Below are 22,362 nucleotides of genomic sequence, written 5' to 3'. Positions count from 1 at the left end.
AGCTTACCAAGTCCAGACAAGTCCAGGCCTTCAACAATTGAAAAAGAGCAGCACAGCATAGAGTGTTGTTGTGCAGTGGCATCTGCTTTGAGTTTGGCCATCCAATGCAAATGTGCTTTATTGTGGCTCAGATATCATTGTGTTAGATGTGGCTGGATGGGCAGAGCTGGGAGACAGGGTTTCTTCCTTGGTTTGGAGGTGGAGCTGATCTGAGACCTGGGTTCAAATGCTGTAGTATTAGAACACTTTGAGTTAGCGTTAGCCTGCCTGGAGTGGGTGGAGTTTTGGGACTACTCTGTTGGTTAAATTGTGTCAAGGCAAGCTCAATCGATCTTAAGTATTTGGAACATTTTGAACCCAGTTCGGCTGCTGTTTGCCCAATACGCTGATCTTTTCCCCACTAATGGTTCAGGTTAGGATAGCAGGAAGCTGATCCTAGATCTGTACTTAGGGGAAACATCCCACCAGGTCATCTCCATGAGCACTTTATTGGCCTCTAACTAACAGGTCATCAGTATGTGACACAGATGTTATCAGATAGGTCACTATTTAACTTCTCCTACTAATATGTGCTCAACATGGACCATGGTTAACCTGATGTCATCACCCATTTCCCTGTCTCTAATGGGTTCGCCACAGTGTGTCTCTCCCATTCCTCACACACAAACTTAAACACACACACACCAGGTCATCTCCATGTGACCGAGGGGTTAAATCGTTACACCCACCAGGTCATCTCCATGTGACCAATGGGTTTAAATCGTTACACCCACTAGGTCATCTCCATGTGACCGAGGGGTTAAATCGTTACACCCACCAGGTCATCTCCATGTGACCGAGGGGTTAAATCGTTACACCCACCAGGTCATCTCCATGTGACTGAGGAGTTAAATCGTTACACCCACCAGGTCATCTCCATCTGACCGAGGGGTTAAATCGTTACACCCACCAGGTCATCTCCATGTGACCGAGGGGTTAAATCGTTACACCCACCAGGTCATCTCCATGTGACCGAGGGGTTAAATCGTTACACCCAACCAGGTCATCTCCAGATGTAATTAGAAGAGTCTCAACTTGGAGAAACAGACTCTTGTCTCCATGTTCTAACAGAAAGGAGGATTGATTGCGGTGCAGTCAGAAAGCCAATGTGGACTTTTTCACTGGGATGGAGCAATTAAGCATCATTATAGTGGTGCTCTGCACAGAGTACAGCTGAGATGAGGGATATTATGTTGGCAAGGGGTGGATCTATGCCCCAGTCGATTTAAAAACCTATTAACGATGGCATGGATATATGGCCTGGCCTTCTTGCTGCTCAGTGGTCAGAAGGGTTACTGTTGTTGTTGTGATGATGAGGCATTGGGTTGCCAGGTGACGGTGATTATATGGGCTGGTGTGTAATAAAGCGTTTTATTATTTCCCTTATGCCTTGTCCAGGCCTTGTCTCTACAGGGGTTTATTACTGCTGATGCTGTTTGGACTGTACTCATTCTGCCCAATACTCTCCCTCTGTCTCTCTCTCCCTCTGTCTCTCCTCTCTCTCTCTCTGTATCCTGAGTGTCTCTCCTCTCTCTCTCTGTATCCTGAGTGTCTCTCCTCTCTCGCTCTGTATCCTGAGTGTCTCTCCTCTCTCTCTCTCGCTCTGTATCCTGAGTGTCTCTTCTCTCTCTCTCTCTCTCTCTCTCTCTGTGTATCCTGAGTGTCTCTCCTCTCTGTCTCTGTATCCCGAGTGTCTATCCTCTCTCTCTCTCTGTATCCTGAGTCTCTCCTCTCTCTCTCTCTGTATCCTGAGTGTCTCTCCTCTCTCTCTCTCTCTCTCTCTGTATCCTGAGTGTCTCTCCTCTCTCTCTCTCTCTCTCTCTCTCTGTATCCTGAGTGTCTCTCCTCTCTCTCTCTCTGTATCCTGAGTGTCTCTCCTCTCTCTCTGTATCATGAGTGTCTCTCCTCTCTCTTATTCTGTATCCTGAGTGTCTCTCCTCTCTCTCTGTGTATCCTGAGTTTCTCTCCTCTCTGTCTCTGTATCCTGAGTGTCTCTCCTCTCTGTATCCTGAGTGTCTCTACTCTCTCTCTTTGTATCCTGAGTGTCTCTACTCTCTCTCTTTGTATCCTGAGTGTCTCTCCTCTCTGTCTCTGTATCCTGAGTGATTCTCCTCTCTGTATCCTGAGTGACTCTCCACTCTGTATCCTGAGTGTTTCCTTATCATGTCTCTCCTCTTGTTGTCATCTCCACCCCAGGCCTGGCTGACTGAGATCCATGATTACGCCCAGCAGGATGTGGTCCTGATGCTGCTGGGAAACAAGGTGAGGTTTCCTGGGTTAGGCCTGAACCCAGACGGACACACCTGCAGCCACATCAGACGGCAGCCCAGACACAACACAGACACAACAGACAGACAGACAGGCAGACACAAAGAAAACAGACAGACACGACAACCATAAACAGAGAAACTAAAACAACTGTACAGTATAAACATAGCCCAGGACTTGGAGGATCTATTCACAGTATATATATATATATATATATATATATATATATCCTCATAGTGTAACACTAAACACTAAATCTACCTTTTAGTGAAAATACGCATTTTTCTGAAGCTCAAAAAGAAAGGAAATTCAAATGAGCACCACAATGCCCACTCCACCCAGCTCTACCAAGGTTTTCCAACACACAGCTTTGACCTAATACAGTAGCTGTGTTGGTCTATTGTACTTTAAAACGACATGTAGGCAGGTTGCAATCATTCTGGTTTTAACATTGAGCATCAATCTGAGCCTACTTAGTAACCTGGCGTCCGGATTCACTTGTATATGTTCTATGAGTACTTCAGTGTCTACTTCCTGATTCAAAACTATGTCCATTGGAACAATAAAGTTATCTCTAGTCTACTGGAATTGCTTCTAACCCTGACACATCTGCTGCCAGATAACAACACAGACACAACACCAGATCAGCATATATGCAGGAGGGATGTAACAAATCACTGCTACTATAAATAAGTCCCATCCACATACTGCTAGAGCAGGGAACAGATGCTTGGTCCAGATGTTTAGTCTAATCTAAACAGTCCCCACACACTGGGAATCATCCCCTCATTAGAATGCTCACACATAATCTAGACTCATTAAGAATTGTAGGTCTGATCCCATATTCTGTACGGAATGTGTTGTTTTCCATTACGTAACCCTCCTGGAACAAGGTGATTTTTAAGACAAGCATTGACAAGCATTGATGAGCGGCAGGATAGCCTAGTGGTTAGAGTGTTGGACTAGTAACCGGAAGGTTGTAAGTTCAAACCCCCGAGCTGACAAGGTCTTTCTGTCGTTCTTCCCCTGAACAGGCAGTTAACCCACTGTTCCTAGGCCGTCATTGGAAATAAGAATTTGTTCTTAACTGACTTGCCTAGTTAAATAAAGGTTAAAAAAATGTTTTGACTGAAGCTAGTCATGCATGATGGTGGTATCAGAGAATCTCTACCTTTCTCATCTCTCTCTTTCTTTCGATCTCTCTTGCTTCTCTTTTTCTGATCTCTCCCCAGGCTGATGCCACACAGCAGAGGGTGGTGAAGAGAGAGGATGGAGAGAGGCTGGCCAAGGTGAGTGTCACTTTAAAGAAATGAGTTAATACGGAGGAAGATGCAGATTGACTCGAACAGTGAACGACACCACGGTCAATTAACTGTCTTCCTCTCTCTGTATCTCTCTCTCTCTCTCTCTGTGTATCTCTCTCTCTCTCTGTGTATCTCTCTCTCTCTCTGTGTATCTCTCTCTCTCTGTGTATCTCTCTCTCTCTGTGTATCTCTCCCTCTGTGTATCTACAGTTGAAGTCGGAAGTTTACACACACCTTAGCCAAATACATTTAAACTCAGTTTTTCACAGTTCCTGACATTTAATCCTAGTGAAAATTTCCTGTCTTAGGTCAGTTCGGATCACCACTTTATTTTAAGAATGTGAAATGTCAGAATAATAGTAGAGAGAGTGATTTATTTCAGCTTTTATTTCTTTCATCACATTCCCAGTGCGTCAGAAGTTTACATACACTCAATTAGTATTTGGTAGCATTGCCTTTAAATTGTTTAACTTGGGTCAAATGTTTCGGGTAGCCTTCCACAAGCTTCCCACAATAAGTTGGTTTCATTTTTGGCCCATTCCTCCTGACAGATCTGGTGTAAATGCGTCAGGTTTGTAGGCCTCCTTTCTCGCACACACTTTTTCAGTTCTGCCCACAAACTTTCTAAAGGATTGAGGTCAGGGGCTTTATGACGGCCACTCCAATACCTTGACTTTGTTGTCCTTAAGCCATTTTGCCACAACTTTGGAAGTATGCTTGGGGTCATTGTCCATTTAGAAGACCCATTTGCAACTGAGCTTTAACTGATGTCCTGAGATGTTGCTTCAATATATCCACATAATTTTCTTTCGTCATGATGCCATCAATTTTGTGAAGTGCACCAGTCCCTCCTGCAGCAAAGCACACCCACAACATGATGGTGTTCTTCGGCTTAACAAACCTCCCCCTTTTTCCGATGGTCATTATGGGCAATGAGTTCTATTTTTGTTTCATCAGACCAGAGGACATTTCTTCAAAAAATACGATCTTTGTCCCAGTTTGCAATTGCAAACCATAGTTTGACTTTTTTTATGGTGGTTTTGGAGCAGTAGCTTCTTCCTCGTTTAACCTCTTTCGGATATGCGGGACAGTAGCGTCCCAACTGGCCAACATCCAGTGAAAATGCAGAGCGCTAAATTCAAATAAATTACTATAACATCTTAACTTTCATGAAATCACACATTCAAGATACCAGATGAAAGCTACACTTGTAGTGAATCCAGCCAACGTGTCAGATTTCCAAAAAGCTTTTCGGCGAGCGATGCTATTATCTGAGGATAGCAGTAAACAAAGACAGAAAAGCATATTTCAACCCTGCAGGCGCGACACAAAACGCAGAAATAAAGATAGAATTCATGCCTTACCTATGACGAGCTTCTTCTGTTGGCACTCCAATATGTCCGATACACATCACAAATGGTCCTTTTGTTCGATTAATTCCGTCGATATTTATCCAAAATGTCCATTTATTTGGCGCATTTGATCCAGAGAAACACTGGTTCCAAGTTGCGCAACCTGACTACAAAATGTCTCATGAGTTACCTGTAAGCTTTGTCCAAACATGTCAAACTACTTTCCTAATACAACTTTAGGTGTTTTTTAACATAAATAATCAATACAATTGAAGACTGGAGGAATTGTGTTCAATACTGGAGGAAAACTAGGTGGAGCGAGCTTTTCAGGTCACGCGCCACTATCAAAGAGTACACTTCCCTCATTCTGAACAGTGTTACTTCTTCATTTCTCAAAGGAAAAACCTTAACCAATTTCTAAAGACTGTTGATATCCAGTGGAAGCGATAGGAACTGCAGGGAAATCGATTAGAAATCTGGATTCCCAATGAAAACTCAATGAAAGAGAGTGACCTCAAAAAATTAAAATCTGAACGTTTGTCCTCTGGGTTTCGCCTGCCAAATAAGTTATGTTAAACTCACAGACATGATTCAAACAGTTTTAGAAACTTCAGAGTGTTGTCTATCCAAATCTACTAATAATATGCATATCTTAGCTTCTGGCTCTAAGTAGCAGGCCGTTTACTTTGGACACGCTTTTCATCTGGACGTGAAAATACTGCCCCCTGTCCCAAAGAAGTTAACTGTGAATATAGATACTTTTGTACCTGTTTCCTCCAGCATCTTCACAAGGTCCTTTGCTGTTGTTCTGGGATTGATTTGCACTTTTCGCACCAAAAGTATGTTCATCTCTAGGAGACAGAACACGTCTCTTTCCTGAGCGGTATGATGGCTGCGTGGTCCCATGGTGTTTATACTTGCGAACTATTGTTTGTACGGATGAACGTGGTACCTTCAGGGGTTTGAACCAGACTTGTGGAGGTCTACAATTTTTTTTCTGAGGTCTTGGCTGATTTCTTTTGATTTTCCCATGATGTCAAGCAAAGAGGCACTGAGTTTGAAGGTAGGCCTTGAAATACATCCACAAGTACACCTCCAATTGACTCAAATGATGTCAATTAGCCTGACAGAAGCTTCTAAAGCCATGACATCATTTTCTGGAATTTTCCAAGCTGTTTAAAGGCACAGTCAACTTAGTGTATGTAAACTTCTGACCCACTGGAATTGTGATACAGTGAATTATAAGTGAAATAATCTGTCTGTAAACAATTGTTGGAAAGATTACTTGTGTCATGCACAAACTATAGTTTGTTAACAAGAAATTAGTGGAGTAGTTGAAAAACGAGATTTAATGACTCCAACCTAAGTGTATGTAAACTTTCGACTGTATCTGTCTCTTTATATACAGTGCCTTGCGAAAGTTTTCGGCCCCCTTGAACTTTGCGACCTTTTGCCACATTTCAGGCTTCAAACATAAAGATATAAAACTGTATTTTTTTGTGAAGAATCAACAACAAGTGGGACACAATCATGAAGTGGAACGACATTTATTGGATATTTCAAACTTTTTTAACAAATCAAAAACTGAAAAATTGGGCATGCAAAATTATTCAGCCCCTTTACTTTCAGTGCAGCAAACTCTCTCCAGAAGTTCAGTGAGGATCTCTGAATGATCCAATGTTGACCTAAATGACTAATGATGATAAATACAATCCACCTGTGTGTAATCAAGTCTCCGTATAAATGCACCTGCCCTGTGATAGTCTCAGAGGTCCGTTAAAAGAGCAGAGAGCATCATGAAGAACAAGGAACACACCAGGCAGGTCCGAGATACTGTTGTGAAGAAGTTTAAAGCCGGATTTGGATACAAAAAAAATTCCCAAGCTTTAAACATCCCAAGGAGCACTGTGCAAGCGATAATATTGAAATGGAAGGAGTATCAGACCACTGCAAATCTACCAAGACCTGGCCGTCCCTCTAAACTTTCAGCTCATACAAGGAGAAGACTGATCAGAGATGCAGCCAAGAGGCCCATGATCACTCTGGATGAACTGCAGAGATATACAGCTGAGGTGGGAGACTCTGTCCTTAGGACAACAATCAGTCGTATATTGCACAAATCTGGCCTTTATGGAAGAGTGACAAGAAGAAAGCCATTTCTTAAAGATATCCATAAAAAGTGTAGTTTAAAGTTTGCCACAAGCCACCTGGGAGACACACCAAACATGTGGAAGAAGGTGCTCTGGTCAGATGAAACCAAAATTGAACTTTTTGGCAACAATGCAAAACGTTATGTTTGGCGTAAAAGCAACATTGCTGAACACACCATCCCCACTGTCAAACATGGTGGTGGCAGCATCATGGTTTGGGCCTGCTTTTCTTCAGCAGGGACAGGGAAGATGGTTCAAATTGATGGGAAGATGGATGGAGCCAAATACAGGACCATTCTGGAAGAAAACCTGATGGAGTCTGCAAAAGACCTGAGACTGGGACGGAGATTTGTCTTCCAACAAGACAATGATCCAAAACATAAAGCAAAATCTACAATGGAATGGTTCAAAAATAAACATATCCAGGTGTTAGAATGGCCAAGTCAAAGTCCAAACCTGAATCCAATCGAGAATCTGTGGAAAGAACTGAAAACTGCTGTTCACAAATGCTCTCCATCCAACCTCACTGAGCTCGAGCTGTTTTGCAAGGAGGAATGGGAAAAAACGTCAGTTTCTTGATGTGCAAAACTGATAGAGACATACCCCAAGCGACTTACAGCTGTAATCGCAGCAAAAGGTGGCGCTACAAAGTATTAACTTAAGGGGGCTGAATAATTTTGCACGCCCAATTTTTCAGTTTTTGTTTTGTTAAAAAAGTTTGAAATATCCAATAAATGTCGTTCCACTTCATGATTGTGTCCCACTTGTTGTTGATTCTTCACAAAAAAATACAGTTTTATATCTTTATGTTTGAAGCCTGAAATGTGGCAAAAGGTGGCAAAGTTCAAGGGGGCCGAATACTTTCGCAAGGCACTGTATATATATATATATATATCTCTGCATCTCTCTTTGTCTGTGTGTCTTTTTCTCTTTCTATCTCTCTCTGTTTCTCTCTCTCTCTATCTCTCTCTGTATCTCCCTTTCTCTGTATCTCTCTCTCTGTATCTCCCTTTCTCTGTATCTCTCTCTCTGTATCTCCCTTTCTCTGTATCTCTCTCTCTGTATCTCCCTTTCTCTGTATCTCTCTCTCTGTATCTCCCTTTCTCTCTCTATCTCTCTCTGTATCTCCCTTTCTCTGTATCTCTCCTCTCTTTTTCTTTCTCTCTCTTTTTCTCTCTCTCGGTATCTCTTGCTCTCGCTCTCTCTCTGTATATATATCTCTCTGTTTCTCTCTTTCTCGCTCGCTCTCTGTCTGTCTCGCTCTCTCTCTGTCTCTCAATTAAATTCTATCAGCTTTATTGGCATGGAAAACATATGTATACGTTGCTAAAGCACTCTCTCTCACTCTCTCTCTCACTCTCTCTCTCACTCTCTCTCTCTCACTCTCTCTCACTCTCTCTCACTCTATCTCACTCTCTCTCACTCCCTCTCTCACACTCTATCTGACTCTCCCACTCTCTCTCTCACTCTCTCTCACTCTCTCTCTCACTCTCTCTCACTCTCTCTCTCATTCTCTCTCACTCTCCCACTCTCTCTCACTCTCTCTCTCACTCTCTCTCTCTGTCTTTTATTGGACTCAGTCCATTGATCTAATTCATATTGATTTTCACTGTTGGGAGGAAAATGCACCGTCTGCAAAAATCAAAGATAAATATCAAGAAGAAATGCCAGGTTTATGAGATATTACTTTACCATAGAACCTGAATGTAGTCTGTCTGTGTACAGTATCTTTGCACCACGGCCTGCTGTCTTGATATTATCTACAGGCTCTTTCATGCTTCTATAGGATGGACATCTAGTCTCATTTTTCATATGTTTGTATTTTCTCTATAAACACATGCATACAATACAACAGTGAGGAATATTTAGTTTAACTCAATTTCACAGCAATGCACTCTCAGATGAATACAGATACTGGTGCAAATAGGACTTTGAACGTTGCAGGAAATGTGAATACACTTTCTCATTCCCCCTGACTACCGCTGTGGAACACGGCTACAATACAAATATCAAAGTGCCTTGCAGACCTGGGTTCAGCTACTATTTGAAATCATGTCAAATAGTTTAGATGGGCTTGATTGAGCTTGCTTTCGCAATGGAACCAATAAGAAAGTCTCAAAATTCCAAACCCCGCGCATCCGACTCTCCAGACAGGCTAAAGCAAACGCTCAAAGTATTTAATAGACTTCAAATAGTATTTAAACCCAGTCTGGTGCATACCTCTAGTGCTGATAGCATAAACCTGGAGAGAGGAACACATTAGCCTAGTCATTACTATGGTGCTGGATGCTGAGACAAATCTCCCACGCACACCCTGCCTGAGGAATTCTTTGTCACATAGCTAGTATTCCAATCTGCTCATTGGAATGGTTCTGAATGTGCACTCCCAGCAGTACTATAGTCACCCCAGGACAGATGTGTTGTAGTGTCTGTATTATTTCCCTGTGGGTCTCTGTGTTGTTGTGTCTTCTGGGTGCTGATGGTGAATGTTAATATGGGTTTATGCTCAATATTCTTTGTCATTAGCTGCTGTGCCTAAAACAGACACATCATTTGTTACTGCCTGGCCAGCCAGGGGGCAACAATGGTCTCTAATACTGTTACCATTAGCAGCAAAGTAACCTTGTCCCCAGGCTATCAGGGAGGATATGTGGTGCTCTAGACTAGCTACAAAGACACTCAAGACAATGTGAATGTGGCGTGTTCAACCCAAGATACCCTGCCTGTCTGTTTCTCTGCAGGAGTTTGGGGTTCCATACATGGAGACCAGTGCAAAGTCTGGCCTCAATGTGGAGTTATCCTTCACTGCTGTGGCCAAGTGAGTATGAAACTACACAGGGGTCCAGTCCAGGAACAAGCCCTAGCCTCTAGCCTTTAGCCCCTTGTCCCTGGTCTCTAGCCTTTAGCCCCTTGTCTCTGGCCTCTAGTCTTTAGCCCCTTGTCCCTGGCCTCTAGTCTTTAGCCCATTGTCCCTGGTCTCTACCCTTTAGCCCCTTGTCCCTGGACTAGACTTTAACCCCTTGTTCCTGGCCTCTAGCCTTTAGCCCCTTGTCCCTGGTCTCTAGCCTTTAGCCCCTTGTCTCTGGCCTCTAGCCTTTAGCCCCTTGTTCCTGGCCTCTAGCCTTTAGCCCCTTGTCCCTGGTCTCTAGCCTTTAGCCCCTTGTCTCTGGCCTCTAGTCTTTAGCCCCTTGTCCCTGGCCTCTAGTCTTTAGCCCATTGTCCCTGGTCTCTACCCTTTAGCCCCTTGTCCCTGGACTAGACTTTAGCCCCTTGTCCCTGGACTCTAGACTTTAGCCCCCTGGCCTCTAGCCTTTAGCCCCTTGTCCCTGGACTCTAGAATTTAGCCCCTTGTCCCTGGACTAGACTTTAGCCCCTTGTCCCTGGCCTCTAGCCTTTAGCCCCTTGTCCCTGGCCTCTAGCCTTTAGCCCCTTGTCCCTGGTCTCTAGCCTTTAGCCCCTTGTCCCTGGCCTCTAGACTTTAGCCCCCTGGCTTCTAGCCTTTAGCCCCTTGTCCCTGGCCTCTAGTCTTTAGCCCCTTGTCCCTGGCCTCTAGTCTTGTCCCTGGCCTCTAGCCTTTAGCCCCTTGTCCCTGGCCTCTAGCCTTTAGCCCCTTGTCCCTGGCCTCTAGCCTTTAGCCCCTTATCCCTGGCTCTAGCCTGTATCCCCTTGTTCCTGTCCTCTAGACTTTAGCCCCCTGGCCTCTAGCCTTAAGCCACTAGACCCTAGCCTCTAGCCTTCAGCCCCTAGACCCTGGCTTCTGGCCTTCAGTCCCTGGCCTCTAGCCTTCAGCCCCTACACCATGACCTCTAGCCCTCAGTTCGTAGACCCTGGCCTCTAGCCTTCAGTCCCTAGACCCTGGCCTCTAGCCTTCAGTCCCTAGACCCTGGCCTCTAGCCTTCAGTCCCTAGACCCTGGCCTCTAGCCTTCAGTCCCTAGACCCTGGACTCTAGCCTTCAGTCCCTAGACCCTGGCCTCTAGCCTTCAGTCCCTGGCTTCTGGCCTTCAGTCCCTTCTCTCTAGCCTTAAGTCACTAGACCCTGGCCTCTAGCCTTCAGTCCCTAGACCCTGGCCTCTAGCCTTCAGTCCCTAGGCCCTGGACACTAGCCTTCAGTCCCTGGCTTCTGGCCTTCAGTCCCTCCTCTCTAGCCTTAAGCCACTAGACCCTAGCCTCTAGCCTTCAGCCCCTAGACCCTGGCTTCTGGCCTTCAGTCCCTGGCCTCTAGCCTTCAGCCCCTACACCATGTCCTCTAGCCTTCAGTCCGTAGACCCTGGCCTCTAGCCTTCAGTCCCTAGACCCTGGCCTCTAGTCTTCAGTCCCTAGACCCTGGCCTCTAGTCTTCAGTCCCTAGACCCTGGCCTCTAGCCTTCAGTCCCTAGACCCTGGCCTCTAGCCTTCAGTACCTAGACCCTGGCTCTAGCCTTCAGTCCCTAGACCCTGGTCTCTAGCCTTCAGTCCCTAGACCCTGGCCTCTAGCCTTCAGTCCGTAGACCCTGGCCTCTAGCCTTCAGTCCCTAGACCCTGGCCTCTAGTCTTCAGTCCCTAGACCCTGGCCTCTAGCCTTCAGTCCCTAGACCCTGGCCTCTAGCCTTCAGTCCATAGACCCTGGACTCTAGCCTTCAGTCCCTGGCTTCTGGCCTTCAGTCCCTCCTCTCTAGCCTTAAGCCACTACACCCTAGCCTCTAGCCTTCAGCCCCTAGACCCTGGCTTCTGGCCTTCAGTCCCTGGTCTCTAGCCTTCAGCCCCTACACCACGACCTCTAGCCTTCAGTCCGTAGACCCTGGCCTCTAGCCTTCAGTCCCTAGACCCTGGCCTCTAGTCTTCAGTCCCTAGACCCTGGCCTCTAGTCTTCAGTACCTAGACCCTGGCTCTAGCCTTCAGTCCCTAGACCCTGGCCTCTAGCCTTCAGTCCCTAGACCCTGGCCTCTAGTCTTCAGTCCCTAGACCCTGGCCTCTAGCCTTCAGTCCCTAGACCCTGGCCTCTAGCCTTCAGTCCCTAGACCCTGGCCTCTAGCCTTCAGTCCCTAGACCTTGGCCTCTAGTCTTCAGTCCCTAGACCCTGGCCTCTAGCCTTCAGTCCCTAGACCCTGACCTCTAGCCTTCAGTCCATAGACCCTGGACTCTAGCCTTCAGTCCCTGGCTTCTGGCCTTCAGTCCCTCCTCTCTAGCCTTAAGCCACTACACCCTAGCCTCTAGCCTTCAGCCCCTAGACCCTGGCTTCTGGCCTTCAGTCCCTGGTCTCTAGCCTTCAGCCCCTACACCACGACCTCTAGCCTTCAGTCCGTAGACCCTGGCCTCTAGCCTTCAGTCCCTAGACCCTGGCCTCTAGTCTTCAGTCCCTAGACCCTGGCCTCTAGTCTTCAGTACCTAGACCCTGGCTCTAGCCTTCAGTCCCTAGACCCTGGCCTCTAGCCTTCAGTCCCTAGACCCTGGCCTCTAGACTTCAGTCCCTAGACCCTGGCCTCTAGTCTTCAGTCCCTAGACCCTGGCCTCTAGCCTTCAGTCCCTAGACCTTGGCCTCTAGCCTTCAGTCCCTAGACCCTGGTCTCTAGTCTTCAGTCCCTAGACCCTGGCCTCTAGCCTTCAGTCCCTAGACCCTGGCCTCTAGCCTTCAGCCACTAGACCCTGGCTTCTGGCTTTCAGTCCCTGGCCTCTAGCCTTCAGCCCCTACACTATGTCCTCTAGCCTTCAGTCCCTAGACCCTGGCCTCTAGCCTTCAGTCCCTAGACCCTGGCCTCTGCCTTCAGTCCCTAGACCCTGGCTCTAGCCTTCAGTCCCTAGACCCTGGCCTCTAGCCTTCAGTCCCTGGCCTCTAGCCTTCAGTCCCTAGACCCTGGCCTCTAGCCTTCAGTCCCTAGACCCTGGCCTCTAGTCTTCAGTCCCTAGACCCTGGCCTCTATCCTTCAGTCCCTAGACCCTGGCCTCTAGCCTTCAGTCCCTAGACCCTGGCCTCTAGCCTTCACTCCCTAGACCCTGTCCTCTAGCCTTCACTCCCTAGACCCTGGCCTCTAGTCTTCAGTCCCTAGACCCTGGCCTCTAGCCTTCAGTCCCTAGACCCTGGCCTCTAGCCTTCAGTCCCTAGACCCTGGACTCTAGCCTTCAGTCCCTGTTTTCTGGCCTTCAGTCCCTCCTCTCTAGCCTTAAGCCACTACACCCTAGTCTCTTGACTTCAGCCCCTAGACCCTGGCTTCTGGCTTTCAGTCCCTGGCCTCTAGCCTTCAGCCCCTACACCATGACCTCTAGCCTTCAGTCCGTAGACCCTGACCTCTAGCCTTCAGTCCCTAGACCCTGGCCTCTAGCCTTCAGTCCCTAGACCCTGGCCTCTAGCCTTCAGTCCCTGGCCTCTAGCCTTCAGTCCCTAGACCCTGGCCTCTAGTCTTCAGTCCCTAGACCCTGGCCTCTAGCCTTCAGTCCCTAGACCCTGGCCTCTAGCCTTCACTCCCTAGACCCTGTCCTCTAGCCTTCAGTCCCTAGACCCTGGCCTCTAGCCTTCAGTCCCTAGACCCAGGTCTCTAGCTTTCAGTCCCTAGACCCTGGCTTCTAGCCTTCAGCCCTTAGACCCTGGCTCTCTCTCTCTCTATTCATTTACACTGTTCCACTTCCTCCTACTCGACTTCTCACTCCATTCCATCTCTTTGTCTCTTTTCCTCCTCCCTTCTGATCTCTTCCTTTCTCTCTCAGAGAGCTGAAGCACAGGTCTATGAAGGAGCCCAACGAGCCCAAGTTTAAGCTTCAGGACTACGTCAACAAGGAGATGAAGAGTGCTGGATGTGCATGTTAGAACACTGTGTGTGTGTGTGTGCGTACGTACATGTGCGCTTGCTAGCTCATGTCCTTCTCCACATCAGATGTGTTACACTCATACAAGGTGATGTTATATGACTACCTGTGGCCTCAGCCTGTGAGATAGAGAGCCAATCATGTGTGAGATATACCTACGTCACTAACCACCCAGTTTGTCTTTCCTTTGTCCTCTATGCTCTCTGAAATAATCCATTATGTCCATATTCTAAGGTTATCTGTGAGGCGTCTCTCTCCTCACCTCCCTCTTTTCCTCTCCTTTCTCTCTTCTCTCCTCTCTTCACCTCTCTCCCATCTCTCCTCTCCTCAGCGTTCTCTTTTCCTCTCCTTTCTCTCTTCTCTCCTCTCTTCACCTCTCTCCCATCTCTCCTCTCCTCACGTCCCTCTTTTCCTCTCCTTTCTCGCTTCTCCTCTCTTCACCTCTCTCCCATCTCTCCTCACCTTTCTCTTTTCCTCTCCTTTCTCTCTTCTCTCCTCTCTTCAATTCTCTCCCATCTCTCCTCTCCTCACCTTTCTCTTTTCCTCTCCTTTCTCTCTTCTCTCCTCTCTTCAATTCTCTCCCATCTCTCCTCTCCTCACCTTTCTCTTTTCCTCTCCTTTCTCTCTTCTCTCCTCCTGTTTTCTGGGACCCACTGCTCCACCTCCTTCTGCATCTGTGAATGTACTTCTATATCCAGCCATGACTCTTACCCCATCAGTGCTGTCTGACACAGTTAACCCTATGACTGTCTGACACTGTTAACCCTATTACTGTCTGACCATGTTAACCTAGTCTGACCATGTTAACCCTATGACTGTCTGACCATGTTAACCTTATGACTGTCTGACCATGTTAACCGTATGACTGTCTGACCATGTTAACCCTGTGACTGTCGGACCATGTTAACCTAGTCTGACCATGTTAACCTTATGACTGTCTGACCATGTTAACCTTATGACTGTCAGACACTGTTAACCCCATGACTGTCTGACACTGTTAACCCTATGACTGTCTGACCATGTTAACCCCATGACTGTCTGACCATGTTAACCCTATGACTGTCTGACCCTGTTAACCCTATGACTGTCTGACCATGTTAACCCTATGACTGTCTGACCATGTTAACCCTATGACTGTCTGACCATGTTAACCCTATGACTGTCTGACCATGTTAACCTTATGACTGTCTGACCATGTTAACCTTATGACTGTCTGACCATGTTAACCGTATGACTGTCTGACCATGTTAACCTTATGACTGTCTGACCATGTTAACCGTATGACTGTCTGACCATGTTAACCGTATGACTGTCTGACCATGTTAACCGTATGACTGTCTGACCATGTTAACCCTATGACTGTCTGACCATGTTAACCGTATGACTGTCTGACCATGTTAACCTAGTCTGACCATGTTAACCTTATGACTGTCTGACCATGTTAACCTTATGACTGTCGGACCATGTTAACCTAGTCTGACCATGTTAACCTTATGACTGTCGGACCATGTTAACCTAGTCTGACCATGTTAACCTTATGACTGTCTGACCATGTTAACCTTATGACTGTCAGACACTGTTAACCCCATGACTGTCTGACACTGTTAACCCTATGACTGTCTGACCATGTTAACCCCATGACTGTCTGACCATGTTAACCCCATGACTGTCTGACCCTGTTAACCCCATGACTGTCTGACCATGTTAACCCTATGACTGTCTGACCATGTTAACCCTATGACTGTCTGACCATGTTAACCCTATGACTGGCTGACCCTGTTAACCCTATGACTGTCTAACCCTATGACTGTCTGATCCACTATGACTGTCTGACCATGACTGTCTGACCATGTTAACCCTATGACTGTCTGACCCTATGACTGTCTGATCCACTATGACTGTCTGACCATGACTGTCTGACCCTGTTAACCCTATGACTGTCTGACCATGACTGTCTGACCATGTTAACCCTATGACTGTCTGACCATGTTACCCCATGGCTGTCTGACCATGTTACCCCATGACTGTCTGACCATGTTAACCCTATGACTGTCTGACCATGTTAACCCCATGACTGTCTGACCCTGTTAACCCTTTGACTGTCTGACCATGTTACCCTATGACTGTCTGACCATGTTAACCCTATGACTGTCTGACCATGTTACCCCATGACTGTCTGACCATGTTAACCCTATGACTGTCTGACCATGTTAACCCCATGACTGTCTGACCCTGTTAACCCTTTGACTGTCTGACCATGTTACCCTATGACTGTCTGACCATGACTGTCTGACCCTGTTAACCCTATGACTGTCTGACCATGTTAACCCCATGACTGTCTGACCATGTTAACCCCATGACTGTCTGACCATGTTAACCATATGACTGTCTGACCATGACTGTCTGACCCTGTTAACCCTATGACTGTCTGACCCACTATGACTGTCTGACCATGACTGTCTGACCATGTTAACCCTATTACTGTCTGACCATGTTAACCCTATGACTGTCTGACCCTGTTAACCCTTTGAATGTCTGTACCCTCTATTGCCCATAGAATGACTGACTGTATTCCTCCATGTATTTAATCCTCCTAGTCCCTGTGCGAACTTCAAATTCGGCCTAACTGGTCATTTTCATGGTGCTTCGAGCCAGATAGTGTATATTTTCCTGGACCACTCCGCATTACCCTATGACCCCCGTGTTCAACCTTATCACTGACTGACAACCTCTTATCATTGACCACCTAGCTATGCGCTTCCAGAACCTCTCATGACTGCAGCTGCCCGTCTAGCTCACTCAAACTAGCTGATCTAGAACCACTCAAACTAGCTGATCTAGAACCACTCAAACTAGCTGATCTAGAACCACTCAAACTAGCTGATCTAGAACCACTCAAACTAGCTGATCTAGAACCACTCAAACTAGCTGATCTATAACCACTCAAACTAGCTGATCTAGAACCACTCAAACTAGCTGATCTATAACCACTCAAACTAGCTGATCTAGAACCACTCAAACTAGCTGATCTAGAACCACTCAAACTAGCTGATCTAGCTACTGTTTTAGCCCATTTCTTTTTAAATTACTTTTTGTTGATTATTTTGCTTCCTATCACTGTATGACTCCTGGCTTATGTCCCAATTATCACTCCTTTCTCCCAAAGTGTGCACTTGTTTACTTCCCTTCACTGATCTGAAAGGGTTAGTATGATTGGTATAAAAAGCATGATGGAAACTAGCCCATACCTCCACCAATCCAATGCTTTTAGATTTGTGGTAAGTAGTGTACAAGTGCACACTTCAGGAAAAATATGTTTATTGGGACACACCACTTATATCCCCTATCACTGAATGAACCTCCATCACTGTCTTACTGGGTTAAACTCCACTGTCAGTTCTCCTGCCTGATCCAACGTGTTCATAATAAGAAAAGGAAAAGAGAGAAAGTCCCGCAGAGCTCATCGTATTAATGTATTCATGTACAGTGTCTGGATGAATGTATATATTGTATGTAGTCGAATGTGTATAGTCAGGTCATTGTCAGTTGTCAGGCTGGCTCAGTCTCACAGTACAGTTGTAGGATCTTAATTTGAGCCAGTTCTTGACCACAGGAAAATAATCCAGCAGCAACTGGAAAAGTGAATTATTATGTGGATTAAAATGAATGGACATTTTTGTAGGGGTTGATACATTTTCGTTAAGGCAAATCAAGTCTGACATTTTAAAGTGGAAATTACAATCTTTAGAAGCCTTTTTAAATCTTGAATACATCACACATTTGCTTTTCCTCTCAGCGACAAAGAGTGATCAAATTTAAGATTCTGCATCAGTAAGTCATATGTTCCTTTTCAGCCAACTTCAACTCACCAGCATTCTAATACAGTGGTATTCATTTATAACAAGCATTTTGCTAAAGATCACCCATAACCGAATGTAGTGAAATGTATATTCAACATTAAAGTCAAGACATTGATGGAAAATGTTAGAAGTTAAAGTGTAGTGTCTTACCTGTCAATCAAAATAAAGGCAGATTTGAATTCAGTGGCAATTTCAAAATCACTCTGAAGTCCAATACATCTAAAGTAAGTACAGTTTTAGAGATAGATTATGGTTAATGCATACATCTATTTTTCTGGTGGAAAAGTACTAATTACGATGTACAAAATGTTGAATTGATTTAAGTTGTCTTTTCCTGCCAGTAAATGTTTAGTCGAGGCTTCCGTAGATCTCTTGTAGTTGTGGTAAGTGTAGACCTAGTTGTGGTAAGTGTAGACCTAGTTGTGGTAGGTGTAGACCTAGTTGTGGTAGGTGTAGACCTAGTTGTGGTAGGTGTAGACCTAGTTGTGGTAGGTGTAGACCTAGTTGTGGTAAGTGTAGACCTAGCTTGATAATGAAGCGTTGAACCTAGAGAGAACTCAAATGAAGCAAATAAAATATTTTTTTGTGGATTTTGTCTAAAGTGTTGTACAGTCATTTGGAACGGAATATACAATAATGAATAAAGGGAAACCAATAATATTTTGCAATATCTTTATGACCAGGCTATTGTTTCCATGTTGTTTGAATCATCAATACTCTTTTGCTGTCTATTTTTTGTAATATACTGTATATATATGGTGAATGTTATGTATATAAAGTGTTTGTCATCTTTAAATGTTTAATCAGGGTCATATCTTTTAAAAATCTTCAAGGATTTTTGTATTTACATTACATTTTTCTTTCTTCTTCCTTAACCACAAATGAAGATGTCATGTTGTTTGATTCTCATCTTTTATCAGTTCTCGGTTAATAATCAGTATTTCACAAAGATCCTTCATGTACTTTCAGTGTATTACCATCAACATCCATAGGAAACAGAATATTAAATGTACAGTATTTACATAACTTGAAATGAGATGTTCAGACAATGTGTTGTTATATCTTCATGAGATGTTTTACTACTTTTCAGTGTCCATTGACTTTCTTCTCAAATTAAAGTTCAATACAATAAAGATTACAACAAAATACTAGTCATTGTTGGGACTCTTGATCTAATCCAATGTGTCTCAATCTCTTTTTGTCACTTAAAAAGAACACATTGGAAGTCATGGCAGTTTCTCAATTGGTAAAAAGTCTGTCCTCTTCTCGTCTCCTAAGTACTTTTCTCTTTCGTGACCCATAAAACGAAAAGTGGTCGCCATATGTAGACGAGTGTCAATTTGTTAATAGGCGAACGGAGTAGTGTCCTCCTCAATAGCCTTAAGCGTTTTGAAATCCGCCACAAAATCAGTTGTTTTCTTCTCGGAAGAGAAACGCATGCTCACGTTTAAGAACTATATGCTACTAAATCTGTTGTCTATAAAATGTCTGGCTACATTTATTTTTAACACTTTACACATATTTTGGAATTCCTCTCTAAATGATGGTGCACGAGTGAAGGCAGGTCTAATTTAATACAAAGCACATTTGTGTCCACGTTTTCAACCAGGAGAGGGCAGCAGAGAGGACGCGAGGAGTCGAGCAAATTGAATTGAGATTCACCCCATGTAAAAATCTGAACAAGAGTGTGTTCAACGTTTTGACTTTGTCTCCCCCTGCTGGTAAAGATAAGTTACATAATACATGGAAAGAACCTGTAGGCAGGACACCAAAATTACATATTAGAATACTTTAGAAATTCATCATGTTTTCTTTTAGATGAGCAATTTATGAAGAATTTGAAGTAACATCAACTGACATATTAAATAGTATTTTTTTCACTGGAGAAACCTTTTCAAGTAATTCACAATTCTCCCTTTCAAATGTAGTCATTTACAGCTATAAAATACAACAAATGGTTCCTGTACCTGCAGTGCTTGTCATAATGTTAAGCTTCACAACACAAAGCGATAAATACATGAATATACATCTGCACCAATACAAAGAAATGAACAAGGAAATACATCCACAGAATCAATGTCTGTCTCTCTAGTAGTTTCCAAAACAGAGCAGTTATTATTCACTAGAGACACAAAATGGCCCTATCACATTCAGTCAGTTCCCACTGGCCTTGAAATGTTTTATTCACTAGAGACACAAAATGGCCCTATCACATTCAGTCAGTTCCCACTGGCCTTGAAATGTTTTATTCACTAGAGACACAAAATGGCCCTATCACATTCAGTCAGTTCCCACTGGCCTTGAAATGTTTTATTCACTAGAGACACAAAATGGCCCTATCACATTCAGTCAGTTCCCACTGGCCTTGAAATGTTTTATTCACTAGAGACACAAAATGGCCCTATCCCATTCAGTCAGTTCCCACTGGCCTTGAAATGTTTTATTCACTAGAGACACAAAATGGCCCTATCCCATTCAGTCAGTTCCCACTGGCCTTGAAATGTTTTATTCACTAGAGACACAAAATGGCCCTATCACATTCAGTCAGTTCCCACTGGCCTTGAAATGTTTTATTCACTAGAGACACAAAATGGCCCTATCCCATTCAGTCAGTTCCCACTGGCCTTGAAATGTTTTATTCACTAGAGACACAAAATGGCCCTATCCCATTCAGTCAGTTCCCACTGGCCTTGAAATGTTTTATTCAGTCCAGTCTCAAAAGAGAAGGAAAATATTCACTATCAACTATCAAAGCAGCATAACATTAGCTTGGTCCCAGATCTGTTTGAGGATGGCCATAGGACTTGTCAAGACCACATTAACAGATCTGGGACCAGGTTAGCATATCATGTCATTTAACAAACAAAGTCCACATCACACTCGTACATTCAGTCCAGGAGCCAACATTACACATATACAGGCTGTATCTCTTTTGTAAATGGTCAAGTTATTTTCTCACGACAACTGTAGGACAGTTGGGAAAACATTCATATGACTTTGCATTGGGCCAGATTTCCTGAACCTTCTCATCAATGACCTCAACCACTAATCTGCACTATGTACACCTCTGTACAACACAGTATCCACGGCAGGATGCCTCCCTCTGCTTATATAGATATAGCCCCTCTGTTCCCACTGTCATCAGCCTCTACTCCACAGTTTGATGTTTTATGGTCACTGTTCCGATGTTGTTCATTCTGTATGATGTCTATGTGTCTGTATTCTGTTTGTATATTGTCTACTGCTGGCAGCACCAAGGCACATTCTGGGTATGTGTAAATGTACTTGGTGAATAATGGTGATTTGGATTAATGGCCCCCTCTTCTCTATAGTGTACTACTACTACCAGGGCCCTATAAAGGTGTTTTATAGGGAATAGGGAGCCATTTCAGATGTCCTCCTGAGTCCAACGACATGGAAAGATAAAGTGACTAAGAGGGTGGAGTCACAAAGCTGAGTCTGGAGATACATGAGGCAGGGTCATAGAGATGAATAGAGGGTGGAGTTGGCACAAAGCTGAGTCTGAAGATACATGAGGCAGGGTCATAGAGATGAATAGAGGGTGGAGTTGGCACAAAGCTGAGTCTGGAGATACATGAGGCAGGGTCATAGAGATGAATAGAGGGTGGAGTTGGCACAAAGCTGAGTCTGGAGATACATGAGGCAGGGTCATAGAGATGAATAGAGGGTGGAGTTGGCACAAAGCTGAGTCTGGAGATACATGAGGCAGGGTCATAGAGATGAATAGAGGGTGGAGTTGGCACAAAGCTGAGTCTGGAGATACATGAGGCAGGGTCATAGAGATGAATAGAGGGTGGAGTTGGCACAAAGCTGAGTCTGGAGATACATGAGGCAGGGTCATAGAGATGAATAGAGGGTGGAGTTGGCACAAAGCTGAGTCTGGAGATACATGAGGCAGGGTCATAGAGATGAATAGAGGGTGGAGTTGGCACAAAGCTGAGTCTGGAGATACATGAGGCAGGGTCATAGAGATGAATAGAGGGTGGAGTTGGCACAAAGCTGAGTCTGGAGATACATGAGGCAGGGTCATAGAGATGAATAGAGGGTGCACTTGCCAGAAAATCTGTTTTAGCATGTGTAGTGCCTAGTGCTGAGCGATTAATCTAAATGTCGGTTATTTTTCGTTTTTTGAACAACTAATTGACCGACGGAGGTTAAATGATTTGAATTCCATTTTGTTTGGGTTGCACAGTTTCTCTAGAAACTCTAGATATATTGCATACTGCCTGAACTGTGCAATATAGTAGGGAGTTGTAGTTTCCAACAAGGCTAATATTCAACATTAGTTTAACGTGGTGACCATAATCCATTGTGAATCTACTTGTCCCATCTGTGTTTCTTTTCAATTGCTATGGAAGAGACAGAAGAATGCGTGATTGTGAGGTGATTTAGAGAGCATCTGTTGCTTCACAAGATATCTCTACCTGAAAATACATGATCTAAGTGATTGTTAGCTGGTATTCAGCAGTCATAAAATATGCCTCATTTACTTTAAAGAACTACTAAAATTGTGATTTTGTCAGAGAGCATAGGCAGCAGCTCTATGGAGATGAGATGATGACTTGGAATGAAATAATAAAGTCATAAAAT

General features: G+C 44.6%; 1 protein-coding gene across 1 annotated transcript in view; it reads left to right on the top strand.

Annotated features, from left to right (window-relative positions):
* Positions 1–18,902, top strand: part of LOC110538818 (ras-related protein Rab-26) — a 109,458-nt gene extending 90,556 nt beyond the window's left edge. The window contains exons 6-9 of the mRNA XM_036939137.2: positions 2,236–2,301; positions 3,540–3,596; positions 9,855–9,931; positions 13,793–18,902. Coding sequence (XP_036795032.1) covers positions 2,236–2,301; positions 3,540–3,596; positions 9,855–9,931; positions 13,793–13,892 — 300 coding nt within the window. The 3' untranslated portion in view covers positions 13,893–18,902. The remainder of the gene's footprint in view (positions 1–2,235; positions 2,302–3,539; positions 3,597–9,854; positions 9,932–13,792) is intronic.
* The last annotated feature ends 3,460 nt before the right edge of the window (positions 18,903–22,362 follow it).

The sequence above is a fragment of the Oncorhynchus mykiss genome, chromosome 13 (assembly GCF_057628025.1).
Source record: "Oncorhynchus mykiss isolate SJ-2025 chromosome 13, ASM5762802v1, whole genome shotgun sequence".
Lineage (NCBI taxonomy): Eukaryota > Metazoa > Chordata > Actinopteri > Salmoniformes > Salmonidae > Oncorhynchus > Oncorhynchus mykiss.
The sequence above is the reverse complement of the archived record's forward strand: the minus strand, read 5'-3'. Positions and strand labels throughout refer to the sequence as shown.